This window comes from Cynocephalus volans, chromosome 2 (assembly GCF_027409185.1).
Source record: "Cynocephalus volans isolate mCynVol1 chromosome 2, mCynVol1.pri, whole genome shotgun sequence".
Classification (NCBI taxonomy): domain Eukaryota; kingdom Metazoa; phylum Chordata; class Mammalia; order Dermoptera; family Cynocephalidae; genus Cynocephalus; species Cynocephalus volans.
In genome coordinates this window covers 74,614,340-74,636,957 of record NC_084461.1, presented here as the reverse complement: position 1 = coordinate 74,636,957, position 22,618 = coordinate 74,614,340, and the positions used below count along the sequence as shown (strand labels likewise).

Here is a 22,618-nt window from a genome sequence, read left to right as displayed (position 1 = left end):
CAATACACACCCACTGCTTCTAGTTTTCTAACCTTTTCCCCTTCCTCAAGAATTTTGGTAATGCTCTGAGAACACCGGTCTCCACATTCTTCCTTAAAAGAGCTAGGAATGCTTTTGCGTTAGGACCTTAACTATTCTCTTTGCCCCATGATCTGTCCCCACATGACTGATCAACCTCTGCAACTCTTTCAAGCCTTTGCTCAAACTTCACCTTCTTAGTGAGGCCCATATTTAAAAGCTGACACCCTCCCAAGTCCTTTCCACACTTCTGATTACCCAATGTGAATTTATGTCCGTCTACTCCATACATCAATTTATGTCCCTTTTGGACACCTTTGCCTGTCGCTTCTCCTTTAAATCTTGCCTGGAAGGGGCGGATCCCAGACTCATAGAAAGGAGGGAGCGGGCCCGTTGGCCCCGCCCAGCTGCGTCGCAGTAGTCGGCCGTCCAAACGCAGAAGATAATCTCCTAGTCCGCCCCGGAAACGCGACTGCGCATGGACTCGGCACGTGAACGTGACGTCAGCGCGCCCGCGCCGCCAAGCCTAATTCCCTGGGCTTCTGCTGGGTCCTGGTTTTGGCATAGTTGTTTTGCGCCACCGGTTGCTGCGTTTGGGGTCTTTTACTCCAGGCTCCTGGGGCTTGGTCTGCGACTCAACGATGTACCACAACAGTAGCCAGAAGCGGCACTGGACTTTCGCCAGTGAGGAGCAGCTGGCGCGACTGCGGGCCGACGCCAATCGCAAATTCAAATGCAAAGCGGTGGCCAACGGGAAGGTGAGGCCTCCTGCGGCCGCCCCCCGTCCCGGCCTCTAAACTCTGAACACCTGCGGGAGCTCTTCTGTCTCCCAGTGCTACCTCACTCCTTTCCTCCACTGCTTGCGCGGCGCGGAGTGCGTTTACCTGTTCAAATAATAAGCGAGTACCTTGCCATGTCTTGTGGGTACAAGAGACGAACAACGCCGTCCCTGTAGTTGAGTGGCAGACAGACAACCACCCAGTCCATAACGTGGCGAAGAAGAGACTTGTAGGGTGCAAAGATAGTGCGGGCAAGCGAGCATGTCGGGGGAGGCTTTTCCCAGTAGCTGATGGGGAGAAAATGGAGAAGGGAAATTCCAGGCAAATGGCGCCACAGGTACAAAGTGGGAGATCAGAAGTTGCAGGGCGGGTACGTGACATGCTTGTGGTCCTGTGTAGCCGAAGCTGAGTACCTATGTAGGAATGGCTGGAGAAGTAGTCAGAGAACTTGTAAGCGGAAGTAAGGAGTTTGAAATTTATACTGAAAGGTTGAGGAACATTTGAAAGATATAAAATGGGAAATTAGCCTTGAATTATAACTCAATTCTGGAAAGAGCCCCCAGCAAGCTGGTGGTAAATGGGTTGGATGAGAGGGAGACAGACCTTTGGCACAAATTAGTTGACTAAAAGTGGTTTGGACTGTGACTTGTTAGCCAAGTCCTTTCTGTTCCAACTCCCTGCCTGGTTTAATTTTTTCTTGAAGCTCCACCACTCATTCTAGCACAGGCTTCACTCCAGCAAATATTCAGTGCCTCCCAACCTACTGGTACTCAGCTACTTTACATTTACCTTTAACTCACCTCTATTTCATAATCTGAACACAGAAAAATATTTTGCAATTGTTTAATTCGCTGAACTTGTGATTTTTGATCTACAGATTCTTCCAAATGATCCAGTGTTTCTTGAGCCTCAGGAAGAAATGATACTCTGCAAATACTATGAGAAAAGATTATTGGAATTCTGTTCAGTGTTTAAGCCAGCAATGCCAAGGTCTGTTGTGGTGAGTTATGCTAGTGATGAAGTTTTAATGTCCTTTAGCTGGTTTATGATATGACCCCTTCTAAATCTGTAACTAAGTTCTCTATCCACTTTTCTCTCAAAAATTCACCTTGGCTATATTCAGTTTTTGCCACATTATATATTTTTCAATAAAGGCCATAAATCGTGAATTTCTGTGTTATATCTTAAACAAAGTCTTTCAAGTCTCACTTAACAGTCAAAAGAATATTGAGGTCTACTGGACAGATTATGACATCCTCATTTTATAGAGAAAGAAAATACTAAATTACTTTTCCTCAAAGTCCTCAACTAGTGAGAAAGAGAACTGGGACCAGAACATGAACTAGTGCTTTTTCACCTCTATCATACCTAATTAATACATGTTTGAAATAATGCATTTGTTCATCAGTTGTAATCAAATGCCCCAGGTGAAACTCATGCCATAAAATTTTTTTAAGCTTTGATTAGTAGAAGTTGGAAATGTACCTTAAAAAAAAGTCTTATGATTGTTTCCAGATGTATGGTTCTGATGACCCTGTTGTTTTATGCTAGGGTGGGCAGTGTTGAGGAGAAACAGATAGCTGAGATTAAAAAGCTAAAAGATAAAAAAAGCTGGAGTGTGAGGATGTGTAAAATGTTTTTACCTTGGTTATTATTTCACAGGTTTAAGTCCAATAGTATTTTCAAAGATTCATGAAGAATTTTAGATGAACTTAATTAGTTTCTATCTCTGGTAAACTTAACTTTAGATAGAACTTAATTAGTTTCTATCTTCTTTTCTGGTAAAAGAACTGTAAAATGAGGTTTAAGTGACATTTTTGGATGTAGAAACTGAATCGTTGAATTACCTTTTTGTGGAATTTATCTTTAACAACATGCTTTTTTGTGATTGGTGAAGAATTTTGTTTTTGTTTCACATAAAATGACAGAACTGAACTTTAAATATATTTAAAAGGAAATAGTCTTTTTTCTATCATAAAATAGATAAGTGGTTATTTTATTCTAAGCGAATGACGTAGTGGTTGAAAATACAGGCAGGTACTTGAATCTAGCCTTGTCCCTTATTAGATGTGTGACCTTGAATAAGTCAGTTAACCACATTGATACTCAGTTTCCTTCTCTGTAGAGATAGTGATTCTTCACCAAGCTATTGTAAGGATTAAAATAGGATGATAGTTTTGTGCTTGGCACAGTTTGTTACATGGGATGCATTCAATAAATGGTAGGTGCTGCTTCTACAGTTCAGTCTGGCAGCAGTGATCACAGTTATATCACAGATTTGGAGTGGATTTAGAGAGAAGGCTTATTTCCCCAACTGTGTTATTCTGTCAATATTTTTTATAAGATTGGTTTTCTGTGAACATTTGCATTTTTCTCCTTGAGTTTTCCTAATTCAGAACATTTTTGTTACTCTTAATTCTAAAATAAATAAACATACATAAACACCTATTTTTAAATCCAGTGACCATAGGAAGGTTTACTCAGGGTGGGCTGGGGATGGACAGCCACAGGGTAGGAAAGGGTCTTTTTCGCTAAGGCATTTCTGTAGTAATTCATCACAATTTATTTTGATTAAAGAAAAATTAACAATTGATATTTGTATGGGAACCTTTTCAAAGAAACCTTTGCGTAAATGTTTTCCCCCCACACAGTTTGACCTGTAACATTTGTGTGAATAGAGCCTGATAACATACATATTTTTAACCTTAGGGTACAGCCTGTATGTATTTCAAGCGTTTTTATCTTAATAACTCAGTAATGGAATATCACCCCCGGATAATAATGTGAGTATAAGTTTGTCTAATTTATCGTTTTCATTTAAGAAGACTGTTAATACTATTTCAGCATTTGTGTGGGGGTGGGTTGTGTTTGTGAGTGTGTGTGTGAGAGAGAGAGAGAGACATTGGGGCAGGGGAGGGAACTGATGTTGTAATAAAGGGTAATTTATTAGACTTGCCTTCTTTTTCTGTTCAAAACTTAAGAGTCCTATTTACCTATATCTCTTGTAATACTGATGGCATCTGAACTTCAACTTGTCCAAATTCAAATTGTTTTTCTCAAAGTAGCTACTTCCCTAGTATCTCTTTCTGTTAGTGACACCTTTGTTCTCCAAGGTGCTCAAACTGAGAATCATTTGTGGTGACTCCTTCACCCCACACCCAGTTTACAGATCCTATAGCTCCATAATCATTTCAATTGAACAAAGGTCTATTTTGTTTCTGCTGTCTGCTAAGCACTATGCTTATCATTAAAGATGCATTTAGTATGGAACTTATTAGAGAGCTTGCTGTCAATCACATTATTACTGTTTGTTTTGTTTTCTTTCTTTTTTTTTTTGGTGGCTGGCCAATGCTGGGATCCTATCAGTCGTGATTTTTGCTGTAACTTTCTTACTCGTTTCTCACTCTGAACTTCACATAGTAGCCAGGTGAATTTTTATAGGTTTGTCCCTGAGGTAATAACCCCCTACTCAATTGACCTCAAAGACTTCCACTAATGGCCTTCCACAATGTTCCTTTAATCTACCTTTCTTCACATACTCATGTGGTATATATGTGTGTACTGTTGTATTTTTAACTGTTTCATCTAGAGCTCATACAAAGTACTCTTATTCCTCAGTTATTTTGTTTTTCCAGATATTTAGGTTGAACTACATGCAATTGCTGTTGAGACAGTGGTTGAATGCTGTGGCTATGTTAGATGGTTTAACCTAATTTTATAGTTTGTTTTGTGTCTCCTACTGGATAAGTTTGTATAGGAACTACCTTTTTTTTTTTTTTTTTAAATTTCTTGCAGTGTCTAGCACAGTCATTTGCAACTAATATGCAACTTTAGAACATAATTTTAGAAATGAAATATTTAGATATTTCTCAAAGTATAGGCATGTCTCTCTACCTCCCCTTATTTTTTCCCTTAGGCTCACTTGTGCATTTTTGGCCTGCAAAGTAGATGAATTCAATGTATCTAGTCCTCAGTTTGTTGGAAACCTTCGGGAGAGTCCTCTAGGAAAGGAGAAGGCACTCGAACAGATTTTGGAATATGAATTACTTCTTATACAGCAACTTAATTTTCACCTTATTGTGCACAATCCTTACAGACCATTTGAGGGCTTCCTCATTGATTTAAAGGTAAACTTGTTGATACAAAATAAACTAGTGGAGTGTACTCCTTTGCTGTTGTTATCTAACTAAAAGAATACAAAATTTTATAACTTTTAATCATCCTAATTATTACAGCATGGGTGCAACCGTTTAGTCTGTCTGGACTTCTTGGGCAATACTTTTCAAACTTCAGTGTACATCAGAATCACCTGGGGAGCTTGTTAACTCAAATTTTTGGGTGAGACTCCAGAGTTTCTCATTTAGTGATCTGCAAATCCTGGTCCAGGGAACATCATGAAAACTACTGTTTAGAGTAATGCTTTTGAAGGCTAAGATAAATCTTCTAATTCTGAAGTATATTGTTATGGATTTGGGCCTTTTGACTTAAAGAACCATAAAAAGAAGTCTGAAATTTAAACTAGAAGATTACTAAGTGACTTATATACTTAATGCTTTGTGAATTTGAGTCACTACAGGCATTAAATATAAGTAAATAAATACTGACAAAAGCTACCTAAGGGCCGGCCTGTGGCTCACTCGGGAGAGTGTGGTGCTGACAACACCAAGCCAAGGGTCAAGATCCCCTTACCGGTCATCTTTAAAAAAAAAAAAAAAAAAAAAAAAGCTACCTAAGTTGTTGTGGCCCTACAAGAGAACTTGGATAGGCTGAATAAAGTCCAACAGACATCAGAGACTGGTTCTTTCTTTCCTTTTTTTTTTTTTTTTTTTTTTTTTTTTAGTTTTTAAATGTGGTCTTATTTATTTATTTATTTATTGGTCACTATAAGAAGAGAGTATCCTAAGATAAATACACAGGTTTCCTTATATAAGACAAGAACAGAAAACTACTCCAGCTAACTAACTCCACTGATCCTCCTGTAAAAGTCAGATAAAAGTGAAAAGAAAGCAAAGCTTTGAAAGGTGGTGATGGAAAACTGAACAGTAAAGAACAGTTTTGATTTCTTTTGTGGCCTGTGTGGAGCAAGGATTTAGAAGACCTTATGGATATCACCCTTTGTAGGGAAGCAGCTGAAATGCTGCTGCTTTTATATTCTTGAGTCAGCATTTCAGGCTATAGAAATTGAGCACTACATCACCATCAGAAATGTAGACTGATCTCAAGAAGCTACATTGTGACAGAATGACATAGCATTTGGACAATTAACTCTGTTAAAGTCTTCTATAAGAATTTTAAATATATTAAGACCGGTTCTTTCATCTCAGTTGAGCTGCTCAATTTGTATACCTTCTATATGCCAAGCATGGTACTTGAGGGTGTAGCCAGAAACAAGACAGGAGCACTCTCAACTTTCATGAACCTTACAATTTAATGGTTTAGACAATCATTATACACCCCTGAGGATGCCAAAATCTGCTTTCATGGACCTTACAATCTAATGGTTTAGACAATCATTATACACCCCTGGGGATATCAAAGTCTACTTTCACGGACCTTACAATCTAATGGTTTAGACAATCATTGTACACCTCCAAGGATACCAAAATCTGCAGGTGGTCAAGTCCCATGTATAAAATGGCATAGTATTTACATATAACCCACAGACATTGTTCTGTGTACTTTAAAACAGCCCTAGGTTACTTATAATACCTAATATAATGTAAATGCTATGTAAATAGTTGTTATACTGTATTGCTTTTTATTTGTATTTTTTATTGTACTATGTTTTCCTCCCAAATATTTTTGATCTGCAGTCTGTTGAATTCATGGATATGGAATCCACAGAACAGAGGGCCAACTGTATATCCAGTGTGCTAAATGTTACAGAGGGGAAAATGCAAGATATCTTAGAGGGAGATAGCAGATTGAGGGGTAAGGAAGACATTTCTGAGAAAGTGTCATTCAAAGTGAAAGTTAGAGCAAGAATAGGAATTAGGTAAGAGAGGGACATTTCAGTCAGAGAGGCCTCCCTGGTCAAAGGCTCATACAAGAAACCATGGTGCATTAAAAATCCAAAACAGAACCTAGAGATATAGGGGGAAGAGTGCCACAGAGTGCTGCTGCCTGAGAAGGTGGCAGAGTGAGTCTAGACTGTGGAGGCAATGTTAAAAATTTTGAATATAGCAAAGGGAAGCCAGTGAAAGGTTTAAGTTTAGAGAGTGCCATGATTAGTTTGCAGCTTAAAGCAGTCCCATTGGCAGCCTTATGGGTCAACCTGCATCAGATATGTATTGTGCATCTGTGTGTGCCAGGTATGTTGTGAATGGATTAGAATGGATGAAGGGATAGCAGTGCTGTTAGAGTAGTCCAGGCAAAAGATGAAGATTGGCTTGACTTACATAGTGGCAGTGGGTATAGAGAGAGCTATGTGGACTTCTGAGATAGCAGGTAGAGTCAACAGAACTTGAGGATTGATTGCATATAGAGAGGGAGGACAGAGGAAGAACCTTGGGTTTCTGGCTGGGGGAGGGTTTTTTGTGTTTGCATTTTGTTTTAATGAAGAGACTGATGCATATTTAAATGCTGATGCAGGTAGCTAGTAGTGGGAGAAAGATTAAAGGAAAAATGGAAAATATATACCTCAAGTTTCTCTTTGGAGTAAGTTATAGGGTTCAGCTTGGGATTTGCAGCAAGATAGGATAACTGGCCTTAGAGGGAATAAGTCTTTCGTGGCCTTTTTTTGTAATGAGCAGAGATCATTTTCTGAGAGTGTTGGAATGTGAGAATTACCAACGACACTGAGACAGGTGGAAAATGTTTACCATAGTCACTGAAAAATGGGAGAACAAATTTTCTATGAAGGATTGTCATTGCTAAGCAGTGTTAAAAGCCTTGCTGAGGTCAGGGAACATAAGTTCATAGTAACATCAGACCTCTTTGTTGTGTGGTTTTCTCTGGCAGTACCTGGAAATCGGTATAGTTGCAAAGCAAAAGGATGGTTGCGTTCAAGTACTGTTGAAGTTTTTCCAGAAATGTGTTGGCAGCAAATTGTGGCAGGGAATTTAGGAGGGAAATGAGGACCAGAGGACTCTGGTGAGTGGAAGCACGTAGAGGATAAGTGGTCAAAGGTTCTGCAGAGGGAGAATAGCTGTCAAGTAATGGAGCAAATGTATTGGGAAAAGGCGTTTGTGGTCAGAGTGGAGAGTCTGAATTTGTTGTATCAGAGGTCAGGCATTTTGGATAATAACAAGGCGTAGGTGTGACTGCACAATTGAGTCTGGACATTTTGTCTCAGAGTGTAGGAAAGATTTCTTACTGCTCCAGGTCTTGAATGTGGTATCTGAAATAAATCTTAGGGTGTAGGCTTTAGGGTTCATCTTAAAGGATATGAGGAATTGTGAGAAAATATGAGATCTTCCATATTACTTGGACATACTCTAAAAATAATTCTATAGGTATTTGAGGAAGTCTAGTTGGTTTTAATAAAACCAAGATTCATTTGTAAAAGTAAACAGAAGCCTGGGAAGCGTTTACCTGGGAATATGTATTTCTTGGGTCTACTTTAGACCCAGTGGAATCTCTAAGAGCCTCCCTTTGCCTTTCTTCCTTTCTCCTCAGGTGGAAAAAGGACAAAGAGAAGGGATTAACATAAATTGAGAATAATGTCAAGTGCTGGGAACTTTAGATACGTTATCTTAAAGCATATATGTCTTACTGTGGGGTGGTTGTGTTCAAAGTTTGAGAGCCATTGAATTATGCAATAATATCAGAGAAGATAGATCAAGGAAAATATTCAGAATTTAATGACTGCAATTTTCCTACATTCTATGATGAATACAAAACAATCTTACACGGAAAGATCGTTTCTTTTTGGGGTATAGGAAAGGAGTTGCTTTTATAAAATCATTTTATGTTAAGCACTTTCTGGTGAATATAAATATTTTTCAACTGCTGTTACTCCATTAAACCCTCAGAAACGGTAATGTTTGCAAACTTTCTTTCTAGACTCGTTACCCCATGTTGGAGAATCCAGAGATTTTGAGGAAAACAGCTGATGACTTTCTTAACAGAATTGCGTTGACGGATGCTTGCCTTTTGTACACACCTTCACAAATTGCCCTGACTGCCATTTTATCTAGTGCCTCCAGGGCTGGAATTACTATGGAAAGGTATTGATTTGTGTTTTAGATTCAGATTCAGTCACTCAGTTCATTTCTTCATGAAGTCTGAGCTTTTAAGTAAGGTTAATTTGTGTCTGTAGTCCTTTATGTCTCTTGTGGTTGGGAAGGTTGGTGAGAGAAGAAATGAAATCGCCTTTTAAGGAAATCTTTAAAAAATTAAGCAAAGTATTGTTGAGCTAAGAGAATACATTTATGACTAAAGTAGAAGTAAAACAGGTGATCCTCGAAAGACTGATATAGTTGTCACTACAAGGCAAATTTAGAAGTTTTATGAACTGGTAAGCGACTTGAGTTCAGCAGATATGTCTGCCTTGTTTTATCATCATTCCCTCGCTGGAAAGCATGTGTGATACATGGGTTTTAGTAAAAACCTGTTGAATGAGTAGGGTTTTAGGGGATGTCCAAATGTATTGTAATTGAAACATAAATAGTAATAGCTAATACATAAATGCACACTGAGAACCAGGCTCTGTGATTAGCAGTATACATGATTCTTAAAACAGTATCTTGTGCACAGATTAATTAAATATTAATATACACATATTATGTTATCATATTCATTGATAACTAACTGAAGCACAGGCTACCAGCAAATTAGAGTTTTTAGTTTCTACATTTAATTTCTCTATATATGACCTTTGAAGTTCTGCATGATTTCATTCTTAGAAATAGATGATAAAACTTTCTTAAAAACTATTTTACATGCTGAGATTTTAAGTAAGGTTCATTTGTGACTGTATTCCTTTATATCCTTTGTGATTGGGAAAGTTGAAATCCATAATTTCAAAATCTATTGATAATATGGCAGCAAACATGAACAGATGTGATTTAGTTTTTCTTGTACTTAGGAATATTTAATATGTTTCTTTGCAGAAATATTAATATTCCTGATTACAGGATGCTGTCCAGGCATCACTGGGGTATTTCACATTTCATATTATGTATACCATTACTTTTCTAATAAGACATGAGCAGTTATGAATTTCATAACACCGCTGCATCTAAGATAAGGGATAGTGGGGCTTGTATTTTGTTTTATTTATGGTATGCCTTCTCTTTATAAATACAGCTGTATATAAATATTTATATTTAATCCCAAAGTGATTTATACTTCCATTTATTTACCAAGCAAACATTTATTGAGTGCCTTCTATGTACTACTATGCACTGTACTACACTTCAGGAGTGTAAGAATGAACAAAATATAAATCCCTGCCCTAGTTAGGAAAGATAACCATTTAAATAATTGGTATCTATGGAGTTTAGGTGTGGAGCTTCCATTCTGTAAGGAAAAAAAAATTTTTTTCCCACAATTCAGATAACCAGAATTTTGAGTAATCTGTTCAAGCATCTTCTCTTAAGCTGTGTATATGCAAATTCTCCAGTGGATTTTAGTTATGTAGATAGAAAGGGATGAAGCATCCTAAGGTCCATATTAGAGTTTATTTTGTTTTAGAGGTTTAGTTAGTTATAATTCCATATAGGCAATATTGAAATTGTGGTACCTTGGGTTCATTGCAAATTAAATAGGCTTTTGTAGCATTCCCAGGGACGGTAGACATTTGAGCTTTTTTTTTTTTTTTTTTTTTTTTTTTTTTTTTTTTTTTCCTTTAGGTGAATGCTCTCATCATTTTTAACTTACAGCTGATTTACAGGCAAACTTTGCTATATGTGGAAGGTGCATTTACATTTATTGCTGATTTCAAAAAGGGAAAGCCCTTGTGCTATTGTCATATTCTGGACAGTGCCTCAAAATTACTGCTCATAGGATGTTGTATTATTATTTCTGGGTTCTCTTCTCTTTCTTGTGGATTTAGAGCTTTATTTCTCATCTTCTAGTTTGAGTCTTTAGGTATTTTTATTTGCCTGTAGATTTAAAAAAATCAGAATATTAAAATTAAAATTCTAATTTAGAATTGAGATTAAGAGTAGTTGCTAACCTATTCCTGCACTGGCCAGCACCAAAAAAAAAAAAAAGAAAAGAAAAGAAAGTCGCTAACTTAAAAATCTTCACATCTCCCAGCTAGCTACCAAAAAAAAAAAATCTTTCACAGAGGTAAACAGTCTGCTCAGCTAACTCTCAGAACCAAATATATCATTGTTATGCTTAAGAAATCGAAAGTGAAGGAAGAATAAAAAGAAAGGAAGATGGCAAAAGCATGAGGAGTTTTAGGGAGAAAAGGGAAAGGAAAAAACTAATTTAGTTATTTTGAATTATTTATAACCAGATATGCATTACTTATCATGGGAGTTATTGATTTCCATATCCAAAATTAATTCCCACAATAGATGATGAAGATGTACTATCAAACTTAGTTATCAAAATCTGCAATAAAATTTTAATGATCTGATTAGTTTAAAAGACATATAGCAACAAAGATTGGTGGCTGGCCTGCATGGGGATCCGAATCCTTGCCCTTCTTGTTATCAACTCTGTGCTCCTTACAAACTGAGCTAACCAGCCAGCTAGCAGTTCTTAAAGCATGGCTTTGTATTTTTGTAACTTTATTTCCCCAAGAGAAAAATCAATATTTTGCATTTATGTTTGAAAAACTGCTCATGCTTTGAGAATCTGTTCATTTGGGCTTTTATCAATTATAGATCAAGTTCAGGTACATAAATCCTCATAGTAAATAAAAATTGAAATATAGAAAATTATATTTTCATAATCTTCATACTGTCAGTGGTTCTGAGAAAAATAGGTAATTGAACTTTATATTGCATTGATGGAAAAGTATTAACACGTTTGATTTGGACTTGATGAAATAAGATGTAATAGGTTTCTAGAGCACAGGGTGATATTCTCATTGGCTTGAATACCTGTTACTCCCAAGAAGTGCAACTGTAGGTCACATAGCCTTGATATTATTTGGAGAGAGAATCCTTACTAGTGCCAAATTCCAGCTCTGCTATTTGCTAGCTTTATTACTTTGAGTAAGTTATGAGATCATGACTTATTCATCCTTGTAATTCAGATTCCTCATCTGTAAAATGAGGTTAGACTCAGGGTTTCTATATTAAACAGGTAGACATTGTACTTGCTATTACTGCTGTTATTTTCTTACTATTTTCCCTCTGAAAGCTTATATATGTATATTATAAAATTTAAGTAAGTTAACTTTGAATACTAAATATCTTTTAATCTAAGAAAAGTGGTAGTAAAGTAAGAGTTGTAGATTATACTTTTATGGAGTTCAGCACTGTTATGTAATGTTTTAAAATAATTTCAGAATTGCCCTTGATGATGAAATGAACATGGAGGAAAATAATTGATGATGTCATGTTTCTCAATATGCTGTATGTTTTCAGTAGATTAAAACCTTTTTCCTTTCTTTACCAGTTATTTATCAGAGAGTCTGATGCTGAGAGAGAATAGAACTTGCTTGTCACAGTTACTAGATATAATGAAAAGTAAGTAAAACATAACACTTTATAAAATATTCTTCCATTACACAGCTACTTTCTAAATAAATATCATTTTGCTATGTAACTTGAGATAACAGATTTATGTTTAGATTTATATTCATTGAATAATTGTATCATGGATGCATGAAAGATAACATTGGTGGAGAAAAACGGAAGGTGTACATAAGGAAGTATTCACTCATAGAACTTATCACAAGAGTGAAATATAATCAGATTCAGAAGAGCTTTACAGATTTAAAACAGTATCCTTTTAAAGTATGCACAAATATGTGAAAAAGATCTAAAGAAAGGGAACTAAGAAGGATAATGTTTAAATTTGGAACTTCCATTTTGCACATAAATCAATGTTTTAACTGGTTAATACATGCTATTTGCTAGTCATTTTGTTAGTTGATATTACAAAGGCTGTGGTTCTCAGCCAGGGGTGATTTTTGCAATGTCTGGAGACATTTTTTGGCTGTCACAACTTGGAGGGTGGTAGTGACTGCCACTGGCATCTAGTGGGTGGAGGTAAGAATTCTGCTAACCATCCTGTAATGCACCAGACAGCCCCTGCTAGGCTGAAAAATGGCTCCCTAAAAAATATTCAGGTCCTAATTCCTGGGACCTGTGAATGTTACTTTACGTGGAGGAAAAAAAACCCAAAAAACAAAAAACATCCTAACCAAAAAGATTAAGGGGTTTTTGCAGGTGAGTTAAGGAATTTGAGATGGTGTCATGAATCTGGATTATTGAGGTGAGGACTAAATGCAGTCACAAAGATCCTTATGAGAAAGGTAGAGGGATGTTTGACATACCCAGAGAAGGCAATGTTATGACAGCAGAGAGAGATTTGAAGAAGCTGGCCTTAAAAATTGGAGTGATGTGGCCATAAACCAAAGGATGCTGACAGCCACCAGAAACTGAACAGGGAAGGAATAGATTCTTAAGAGCCTCCATAGAGAGTGTGGCCCTGCCAACACATTGATTTTGGGCCAGTGAAACTGATTTCAGACTCCTGCGCCCCTGCCAACACATTGATTTTGGGCCAGTGAAACTGATTTCAGACTCCTGCGCCCCAGAATCATAAGGAGAAATACATTTCTGTTGTTTTAAGCCAAGTCTGTGATAATTGTAATAGTGTCCTCAGGAAACTAATATAAGCCCTTTATAACAAAGAATGCTTCAGCCCAAAATGTCATTAGTGCTGGTGTTGAGAAACCCCGTCTTAAGGGTTGAGAGCAGACTTTCCACTTAACTGATTGGCTGGATTAGCCAGTCCTCTCCTTTCTTCATTCTTGCCCTTGGCACACTGAATGCTTATGGCTGCTAGGCTACTCTTCAGGGTTAAAAGTAAATCAGTAAAAAAGTTGTTCCAAACTTTTTTGTGCCAGTTGTTCTTATTCACTTTGTAATTAAGTATTGAATAAACCAATGGAATATAAAATTGAAGATTTTGATCTTGGATGGATAATAAATGGTGTACGTATTTATGTGTTTTATGTTTTAAAAGATAAGATGCTTATGGCACATAGGTATCATTTCTTGATTCTCTGTTTGAAGTGATCTTGAGGGCTTTCCTCTTTGATGGAAATGTGATTAATGAATCATAAACTGTAGGTCTTCAGTTATAACAGTAGAGGGTTCACTTTCAAAGCTAATTGTAATTTGACCATAGATATTAGGATCATCGAATTTAGTAGGTAGAAGGGGCCTTAAAGATAATCTGCTGTACTTATTTTATAGCTCAGTTTTATGACTGATTTCTTCTCAGTACCTTAATTTTGCTCCACTTATTTTAATATAAAATGAGAACAGTTCTTCATAAAATACTCAGAGCTTTAACAGTATTAGGATATTCATAATTTTTCAGAACATGGATACTGTCCTAAGGGTATTGAGTCACAAGTATTAATTCATTTGAAAACACTGATTTGCATTATGGAATAAGTCAGTAGTAATGCCCATTTGAAGCAAATGCCTGGCTAATAAGCAGCCCTGGATCTCTTATCATTCCTCTAATAAATTTAGAGATTTGTATTCTTTGGCTTATTATAGTTGAATAACAAATAAGATCAGCTTGAAGATATTTTTGCAATTATAAAGTTACTAATATAGTAGTTTGCCCTTAACCTAAAAGGGACATTTTTGTATAGGGTCTGCATTTTGTTATAGCAAAGGATCATTGACTTGGTTTTACCTATTATATTGATATTGACACATTTTATCCTCCCTTCATTATATGTTATGTGATAAGTTTCCTTTGCAAACAAGAAGCACACCCTTGGCCCACCATCTATAGAATAGGATATTATGAATATGGTTGGTGGTAGGGAATAAAGCCTGTTTAATTAGTCATGTAGGGATTTTTATTTTTTTTAAAAAAAGCCTTAAAACTGAGCAAAAAGTGACCATGGTTAAGATTTGCAAAAATAGAGTAGATCACACAGCATGTTTATCTTTATGCTATATGTGATGTAGGCTAAGCAGAAGTGAGCCATAATTACTTCAACTAAAGGTATGGTGTTTATTGGATTTTAATGCAGAATGATACAAATCCAGATAAGAATAATCAATCATATAATTTCAAGTGTTTTGTTATTGTTTTCCTGTCGATAAGATGGGAAGTTATTCAATATAACAAGGCTTTTTATTATTCAGTTTAAATCTTTTTGTATCTCCACATAGGCATGAGAAACTTAGTAAAAAAGTGTGAACCACCCAGATCTGAAGAAGTTGCAGTTCTGAAACAGAAGTTGGAGCGATGTCATTCTGCCGAGCTTGCACTTAATATAACTACGTAAGTAGATGTGACAGTGTTGTTCACAAATAGATATGATCTATCCATTCTAACTGGTCCTTTAAATCATTTCATTGGTAAATGTTTGTTCATCTGGGGAAAATTGACTTACCACATTAAATCATATTTTTTCTGAGTGGACATATCTAACAGTATTAAACACAAGATAATAGTTTGGCTTTTATCATACGGTTCTGATCCTGCTATGGCTAATGTGTTCTTCGGCTTGCATCTCAGGGTCTTCTTAGTGAATCCCTGAACTTCTTCCTGCCGTTTTAATCATTGCTCTCTGTGCAGGTCTAATACCTGGTCTGAGGATCAAGTATATTTTTCCAGACAAATTTTAGTTGGAGTAGGGAAACTTGGCATATTTTCTTTCGGTGACAGACTTTGTATTGAAGACAGAACCAATAGGAAGATATACATTTTATGCTTTGCAAATGGAAGGATCCACTTAAACTTAATCATCTAGGAGTTGAAGCAGTTGGGGATTTGGACAGGTAATAGGAATGGTGAAACTAATATTTTGTTTTCTTTGGAAAGCATTCTGATTCTAAAGTTCTACTATCTTATTTGTTAAAATTCAATGAGAATTAGCTGTGGTACCTTACGGTTAAGATGCATTTGAGATATTTTGATCTCTATAATTGGTGAATATGTTACTGGATATGTATAAGAAGCCAGAACAGCATTCCAAGGCCTTTCAGATAAGGTACACGACTCAGATTCCTTAACTATGCAATTGTAGTAGGGGGACATCCAGGGACTTACGAAATGTGCAAATATAGGACTGTTTTATTATAGTCATAGCTATAACTGCAAAGTATGGGTTAACAAAGAACTTGGAACTGGTAGATTTCATTCCTGGGTGTCAGGAGTAATGGGAATGTTATAGAGTGGTTACAGAGAAGAAAAAAAAAATGTTGACTTACTGAAGAAAAGTATTGCTGCACTGATTATGTTATTTTCCCACTGATTTTGAAATGGGCTTAGACCATTGATTGGCAAACTGGCCCATCAGCCAAGTCTGGCCTGCCATCTGTTTTTTAGAAATACAGTTTTACTGGAACATAGCATACTCATTAATTTATGTATTATTTATAGTTGTTTTCACACTACAGCAGAAAAGTTGGGTAGTTGTGACAGAGACTGACTATATGACCTGCAAGGCTGAAAATATTTACTCTGTCTCTTTAAAGAAAAAGTTTATCAATCCCTGGATTAGACCATTAAACTATTAAATCTTACCCTTCTAGCAAGTGATTGGACCATAATCCAAAATTCCTGTCAGAGTTTACATTTTACTTAGTTATCATCTGCATTATACTGTACTAAACAAATTCTACATCTCTGAGTACCTCTCCAACTGTCTGTGAAGGACTTTTAAAAAAAATTCATTATAGACATATACTTTTGTAAAATACAATAAAGAATGAATGAATTATTAGAAAAAAAAAAGACAAAATATAAGCTCAAATTTTATTAGATTCAACAGTCATAAAGTTATCTCAAATTGCTATAAAGTTTCAAAACACACAATTTTGGTATTTAATCTCACTGCAGGCTGGAAGTAGTTTATGGATCGACACTGGTCCATGGACCACACTAAGAGTACTACTACTTTAGGACAAAGTATTTGTTTTCCTTGATCTTTAAAATCCTTTAACTTTGTTTTTCATTACACAAGAACTGTATTGCCATTAAGTCATTCAAAACAGATAAAACCAAAGTTCTCTTTGACCAATACCCAAATCTGTCATGACCTCAGAAGTTAACATGTCAGTTGGCATTTACCCTTGCCAACCTTTTCTTTGTGTATGTATATATCTGTATATGAAATGGTTTTTTTTCTTTGCATTAATGTTTTCATACATATTGTACAATATTTAATATTATCAATCTTTAGCTTTTGGTAGTGTGGATGAAAAAAATAGTATCATATTGGTATTTTAATTTGCATTTCCCTCCCTGGTTACTTTAAGGCATTATTTTGATTTGTAGTGCTTTGTAGAGTCTGTATACTCATCTATTCTATTGTTTCTTTTCACTTTTTAATATATAGAAAATTTCTTTTGCTTTATGCTTTTATATCTGAATGCCTTTCTTAAATTAGTATTTATTTTGCCTTTTGTTTGGCTGTTAAAACCACTTAGAATTGTTTGTGAATGGTGTGAGGTAGAATCACTTAATAATTTGTTTCCCAATATTAATTTTTGTCCCAGCCCATTTTTCAATATTCCATGTCTTTCCTAGTTATTTGAAATACTCTTTCTCTAAGATTAAGTTCCTATGTAATTCGTAGGCATTTTTGGCCTATGGATCTGTTTAATTGTTAATACCATGCTTTTAATTACCATAGCTTTTATAGTGTGCTTCGATGATAACTGGGACAAGGTCCCCCAACATTGTTCCTTTTAAAATTCTCTTTGCTGTTTTTTCATTATCTTTCACAGATCAGTGTTAGACTTGTATGGTTCCATGAAAAATTTTATTGGGATTTTAATTAGAATTGCACTGAATTTAAAAATTGATTTAAAAATTATCTTCCTATTAATAACTCTTCATCTCGTTCTATTTATCCAGGCCTTATTTTTCATATAGCCTTGCTAGTTTATTCCTGGATGTTTTATATTTTCTGTTACCAGTACTGGATTGTTTATAATTAAACTTTTCTATTTGTTAAACTTTTTCCTCACTGTAGTTTTATGTAAAATAAGTATCTTCAGAATGCTTAATTATAGGAAGAAGAGGAAAGGCTATGAAGATGATGATTATGTCTCAAAGAAATCCAAACATGAGGTATGTTTACTCCAAAGGTGAACTTTAAGTCATTTTTGTTACACATTCTAAGTGTGACCACATTGTTAAGCTTTATTGTTCCAGAGTACACGCATTACAGATAGAGCTGTGGTTTTTTTCATTTTTTGCATACTTTTTTATGTAAACTGTCCATTATTAAAGGGATTTTTCTTACTTCTGTCTTAGCCTGTCGGCAGTATAAGTACTTGATGAAGAATCTTTCTTACGTTCATAGAAGGCAGCATGGATACACACACATACTAAATTTTTGCTTTATTCCTTATTCTCCAAGGATTCTTCCTTTGCCCCTTTTAAAAAATTGTAACTGGCAAAGCCAAGGCAAATGAATAATCAGAGGCAAAAGGTCTCAGCTGTAACCTTTATTCCTCATTGGAATGGTCTGGTGAGACCACACCATAATTACTGTAAGATTGAACTACTACAAATTTTCCTGGTTTATTTATCTTCTGTAATCCGTATAGGTAAAAGGAGAACATTTTCCTAAAGGGAGGCAAGGAGGTAAACAATACTGGTTACGCTTCAATGTTATCCTTACCACATTTTTTTCCTTCCTAGGAAGAATGGACTGATGACGACGTGGTAGACTCTTTCTAATCATTTGAAGATGATTTGTCAATGCCAACTAACCAACAGAAATAGGAAGCAGATCTGGCATTTAACATTATTTAAAAAGTATAATGTGAAAACATCAAACTATATTAAACTTTCCTATTTGTTAAATTTTTTTCCATTCACTGTAGTTTTATGAAAAATATCTTCAAAATAGCCAGAATAGTACCTGGTTAAGATAATCTTTTAACATCAAATTAGTTGCTTTGTGATAGTCAATTAAAGCTGTACTTTATTTGCCTATATTGTTTTTTTAAATGTGATATGTAAATCTATCCTTTGTGAAAAAAGGCACCACAAAACCCAAAACTCAGTAGTCAGCTGTAAAAATGGTAAGGAGGCTGGCCAGTCCAGTTAGCTCATTTGGTTAGAGTGCAGCCTTTTAACACCAAGGTCATGGCTTCTGATGCCCATACCTGCCAGCCACCAAAAAAAAAAAAAAAAAAGTGCTAAGGAATGTGTTTTGTCCTCTAGAAATCTTTATAATGGCTTTTCAAATGCCATCCTGATATACTTAGCTATTCATGTGTTACTACTTAACTGTAGAAAGTATTTCAACTGTTATATGGTATAGAATGCTAGTTAACCTGAGTAAAGAATGTATATTTCCTTCAATTAGTTATCAGAAAACATTTCCAAAAGGGTTAAAAAAATTTGAGTAGATGTTTAGATAATCTTAAGTCATTATAGGTAAGTAGGTACTAGCAAATTATATATTCAGTTTTATAATTAACCTATTAGATCAACTATAACTGAATCCACATAGGTGTTATAGTTAGTAGGAATTTTTAGATTAAATATGTCAAAGAAATTTAATTCAGATTGAAATGAGTTGATATAAAAATATAAAAGCACAAACTATGGCACCAAATTATTTAGGTATGAATTACTTCATTATGTGACCTTGGTAAATACCTCTGTGTCCCAATTTCCCAAGTTGAAAATGGGGAAAATAATAATGTGCAGTCCTCATAGGATTAATTAGAATAGTACCTGCATATACAAGCGGTCCATAAATGTTAGCTATTGTAGTTGGAACCAAATTGTGGATGCCAAATTTTTTCTGGAAAACTGGCTGAAGGGAATTCTGAGAAACCCCACTGCTCTGAATGTAAGTAATTCGTATGAATACACCACACCACCTCAGTGCATCGAAGGCAGCACATTCCATTAGGGTAGGTACCATTTTAACTACATCTTTATATATGAGGATAATATTTACTATATGCATATTCATCTCTCTTAATTCTTTATATTATAGGCTGACTTTTTTTGGATTTTTGTTTCCTCCTCATTCTGGAATGAAAGCAGGGTGGAAGAAGCCAAAGTTTAAAATTCTCCAGTGCAGTCCAGGTTAAGTAGCATTGCTGCTAGGCTCTAGACAGAATTTCAAAATGTTCACAATTTATCTCTTGTTTCCCTTTCAGATCTCTTAAACTTTGGCATCAGAGCAAGGTCCACATTTACCTTTGAAAATTTTCCCACTCAGCAACCTTAAAAAAATTGAGAGATTTTATTTCAACATTGTCTAGCTAGTTACTGCAGGGCCTACTAAAATAAGTGACAAACATGTCATTAAAATATAAAAAGCAGGATAAGTTTTTCAGGTTTGTGTTTTTTTGATAAACGAAAAGGGAGTAGCATTTTAGGCGAAAGAATGGCAAACAGGATAGTATGGCCGAAGACTCAGGTGTGATTAATGGGAGGGAACCACGGTGCCTAGTGCACTACAACTTGGAGCTTTTTGCCTTTTAAAACATTTTAGGAGATAGATAGCACTAGTCCACATCCCTTCCAGTCTATCGTCTATCCTGTAAACCAAGGAAAGAGACCAACTGGGACACTATTATGGTAGTCCAGCCAAAAAGCAGGAGGAATGGAAAAGAGGAAGGAAAGTTATATCATATAGAGATAAGAAGGGACAGAATGGAATGATATCAAGGAAAAGGAACAGAGGATATGTTGAGTTTTTTGGTATCAGTGTTGAACTATAATTGAATCTACATGAGCTTAAGCTGCTTCCATACAAATAATTGCCTTTTATAGCATAAAATTATATTCAGCAGACATCTTTAAACCCTTGATTAATATTTTTTTCCCTGTATTTTATACATTGGAGAAACAGAATAGTGTTGCTTTTGGAATATGGGCCTTTAGAAATTTTTTTCTTATATTAAAATATCAACTCAAATATAATAGAAAATTTTTCTTTACTGTGGGAACTGGTTTTCCTAATACCTCCCTTGGTTCTTATTTCACCCAATTTGATTACTGATGATATTCTACCACATACTTTTCAATGTCTTGTCTCCCTTGGACAATTATGCAAGGGAAGGAATTGTTATTTAACAAATATATACTGAATGAAAAAATGAAATCCTTTCCGAAAGAGACCATTAGTAAAAATACTGATCTCAGATTTCTTCTCTCTGAGCCTTGCTCTGGTGCTAAAGTTTGAACTGCCCCTGAAAGAGGAAGAAAATAACAAAATTAAATGCTTAGCTATATTTAGACAGAAGTAATCAATTATGCAAGATATCCCTTGGTTTTATTTTTAACTTAAACCCTTGTGAGTGCTTCACAAAAATACACATACAAGAAGCAAATAAAACTATACAGTCAAACTAAATATCCAGCAGATACAACAAGTAGTCAGAAGTTCAAAGATGGGTAAGTTAAGTGAATGAGGTTGTCTGCATAATCAAAGGGGTAGCACAAAAAACCAATTTGAAATTAATGAATGGATACTTTTAACAAAAGCATTCTAGTTTTTTTTTTTTACTGAAAAGAAACTGGTATCTATAAAATGGCTGAATGGGCAACATGCATTGATCAGTACAATGACCAATAATATTTATTGAATTCAAACTATTTACTGTTGTAAACATTTAACAAAAGCATTATGAGATCTAAATACAGTTTTAGACAATTCCAACAAAATAAGTGGTATGTTTAAAAAATAAAGCTGATGAACAATAGATCCATTCTATATACTTTCTTCCACCAGTTCCAGCAAGAGGAATAAGCACAGTATTTTTAAAAAGTATACAGCAAAGATTGTTCCTATTATAATGACAAACTGTAAAAAAGTCACTGAACAGTCATGGTCATATTCCTAATCAGGAAGAAGTTATAGTAAGAACAGTCTGTAATCCAGTTATATCAATTATCAATAGAGAATGCCTTTTCTTGTCAGTTGATTCCATAGTTCTTTTTCCAAGAGACAGCAAAACTTTGGCAATTGGATATACTGAAAATATATTTTCAAAGTTCAAGATACAGTCATAACATTTTGTTTTGTGAAAGTGATCTGTACACCAAGGCTCAGAGGTTGGTAAAGATTGATTCCATGTGGAAAAAGTGCAAATATCCTGCACAGATAGCTTACAAAGTTGCTGGCACAGTTATTCACCAGCAGAATCTTGGGTTTTGTTTGCATAGCTCACACATCACTGGAATGTGGAAAGGTGTGCTATTTTTTGGCAAGAGCAAAGGAGATGTTATACTCATGTGAATTACCATACTGGGCATGCTGAATCCATGCAGAACACTGGGGCGAAGTCTGCTACCTGACATCATTGGTTTTTGTATACTGGTTTTGTTTTTGTTGAAGCAGTTCTGTTATAGCCAGAAGCTTTTTCAGTACGTGCTGGACAGAAGGAAAAATGGTATGAAAATAATTAGTAAATAAATGAAAGCTTGGTCAGAAATTTCAGGATGGGAAACTTGGATTTGAAAAAAGCCATATCAAAGCAAAAGAATTCATAAAATATTACCATTCCACTCAAAGCATACAATTGTGAGGTTCTATTATTCAGTCCATAACTGAATATTTTTGGCCATAACCAAGATAATTTTTGTACAATAAAAGAACAAATTAATTTGTGTTTGGCATTCTCCTATCTTTTCAGGTGAGAACAACCTCTAGAATAGATCATCTTGCCAGAAGACAGATTTGTCATTATAAATGACAGGTGACAACCACATAAGGGTAATGAGCTTGCAGC

At 35.4% G+C, this 22,618-nt stretch overlaps 2 protein-coding genes across 3 annotated transcripts in view; one reads left to right on the top strand and one right to left on the bottom strand.

The window, feature by feature from the left end:
• Positions 1-490: 490 nt before the first annotated feature.
• Positions 491-22,472, top strand: CCNH (cyclin H). Of its 2 annotated transcripts, none has more exons than XM_063082922.1 (9): positions 491-776; positions 1,675-1,797; positions 3,507-3,580; positions 4,714-4,924; positions 8,802-8,965; positions 12,318-12,388; positions 15,071-15,182; positions 17,924-17,981; positions 18,562-22,472. In XM_063082922.1, exons 1-9 carry the CDS (start codon positions 660-662, stop codon positions 18,583-18,585), a joined length of 954 nt encoding a protein of 317 aa, XP_062938992.1. In that variant the 5' UTR covers positions 491-659; the 3' UTR covers positions 18,586-22,472. The 2 variants fall into 2 exon arrangements, with proteins under 2 accessions (XP_062938992.1, XP_062938991.1); XM_063082921.1 differs by having other exon boundaries at positions 18,558-22,472.
• Positions 21,159-22,618, bottom strand: part of RASA1 (RAS p21 protein activator 1) — a 96,085-nt gene continuing 94,625 nt past the window's right edge. Inside the window, exon 25 of the mRNA XM_063082929.1 lies at positions 21,159-22,260. Coding sequence (XP_062938999.1) covers positions 22,177-22,260 — 84 coding nt within the window. The 3' untranslated portion in view covers positions 21,159-22,176. The remainder of the gene's footprint in view (positions 22,261-22,618) is intronic.

Coding starts and splice junctions, on each gene's coding strand:
- CCNH (XM_063082921.1), top strand. CDS start 660: ATGTACCACAACAGTAGCCAGAAGCGGCACTGGACTTTCGCCAGTGAG. Junction 3,581..4,713: donor TATCACCCCCGGATAATAAT/GTGAGTATAAGT, acceptor TTTTTCCCTTAG/GCTCACTTGTGCATTTTTGG. Junction 8,966..12,317: donor GCTGGAATTACTATGGAAAG/GTATTGATTTGT, acceptor TTTCTTTACCAG/TTATTTATCAGAGAGTCTGA.